Source organism: Penaeus monodon, chromosome 34 (assembly GCF_015228065.2).
Source record: "Penaeus monodon isolate SGIC_2016 chromosome 34, NSTDA_Pmon_1, whole genome shotgun sequence".
Lineage (NCBI taxonomy): Eukaryota > Metazoa > Arthropoda > Malacostraca > Decapoda > Penaeidae > Penaeus > Penaeus monodon.
Window position 1 is genome coordinate 23,628,053 of NC_051419.1, and position 630 is coordinate 23,628,682.

The following is a 630-nucleotide window of genomic DNA, read 5'->3' on the forward strand; positions in this document are numbered from 1 at the left end:
AACCTAACTAGACAGAAAATGTTCTTTCTAACTACCTTGTTCTGGAGTTGTTCCCACAGCTTGGCTTCGGCGACAACGTGCTTGGCGAGGGCGTCGAGTTCCGCGCCCGAGGCCAGTGGTTCGATTTTAGGCTCGGACCTCTTCTTTCCACATCCTGGGGGACGGATATTGTACGTGGTAATGTAATTATGGTAATGATGATGTATGGTATGTGGCGTGAAATATTATTTAAAGTGCAATTTAATCTTAGCGGCATTTTCATCGCTAATGTTGTATAAAAAATAAAAAAAAATGGTAGGCTAACTGCAAGCGTATGTGAAACTCAACAAATCAGGTGTACGAAACAGAATGAAATTATTTAGTGATATAGATTTCATTTTATTTATTTTTCCTTTCCTTTGTAATATATCAGAATGTGGCTTCGAGAAATACCAACAAAAATTTTCAACGGGCACAGTTCTCGCTGAAAACAATAAACTCGTTCGTCTAGCTGGGAATCCATCGGAATCCGCGTTAATCCGTAACAAATTTATTCATAATTCGCTTTATGTATTTTTGATAGCCGCGCCTCTAAAACATACTTTTACACACCAATATCATGCCCAAAAAATACACGAATGTTTGCAAGAC

The 630-nt window shown here is 38.6% G+C and overlaps 1 protein-coding gene across 1 annotated transcript in view; it reads right to left on the bottom strand.

Moving 5' to 3' along the window:
- The window catches only part of LOC119594650 (cardioactive peptide-like), a gene marked incomplete in the record, with an annotated part of 25,423 nt that overhangs the window by 3,123 nt on the left and 21,670 nt on the right, over positions 1–630 (bottom strand). The window contains 1 exon segment of the mRNA XM_037943699.1: positions 36–154. Coding sequence (XP_037799627.1) covers positions 36–154 — 119 coding nt within the window.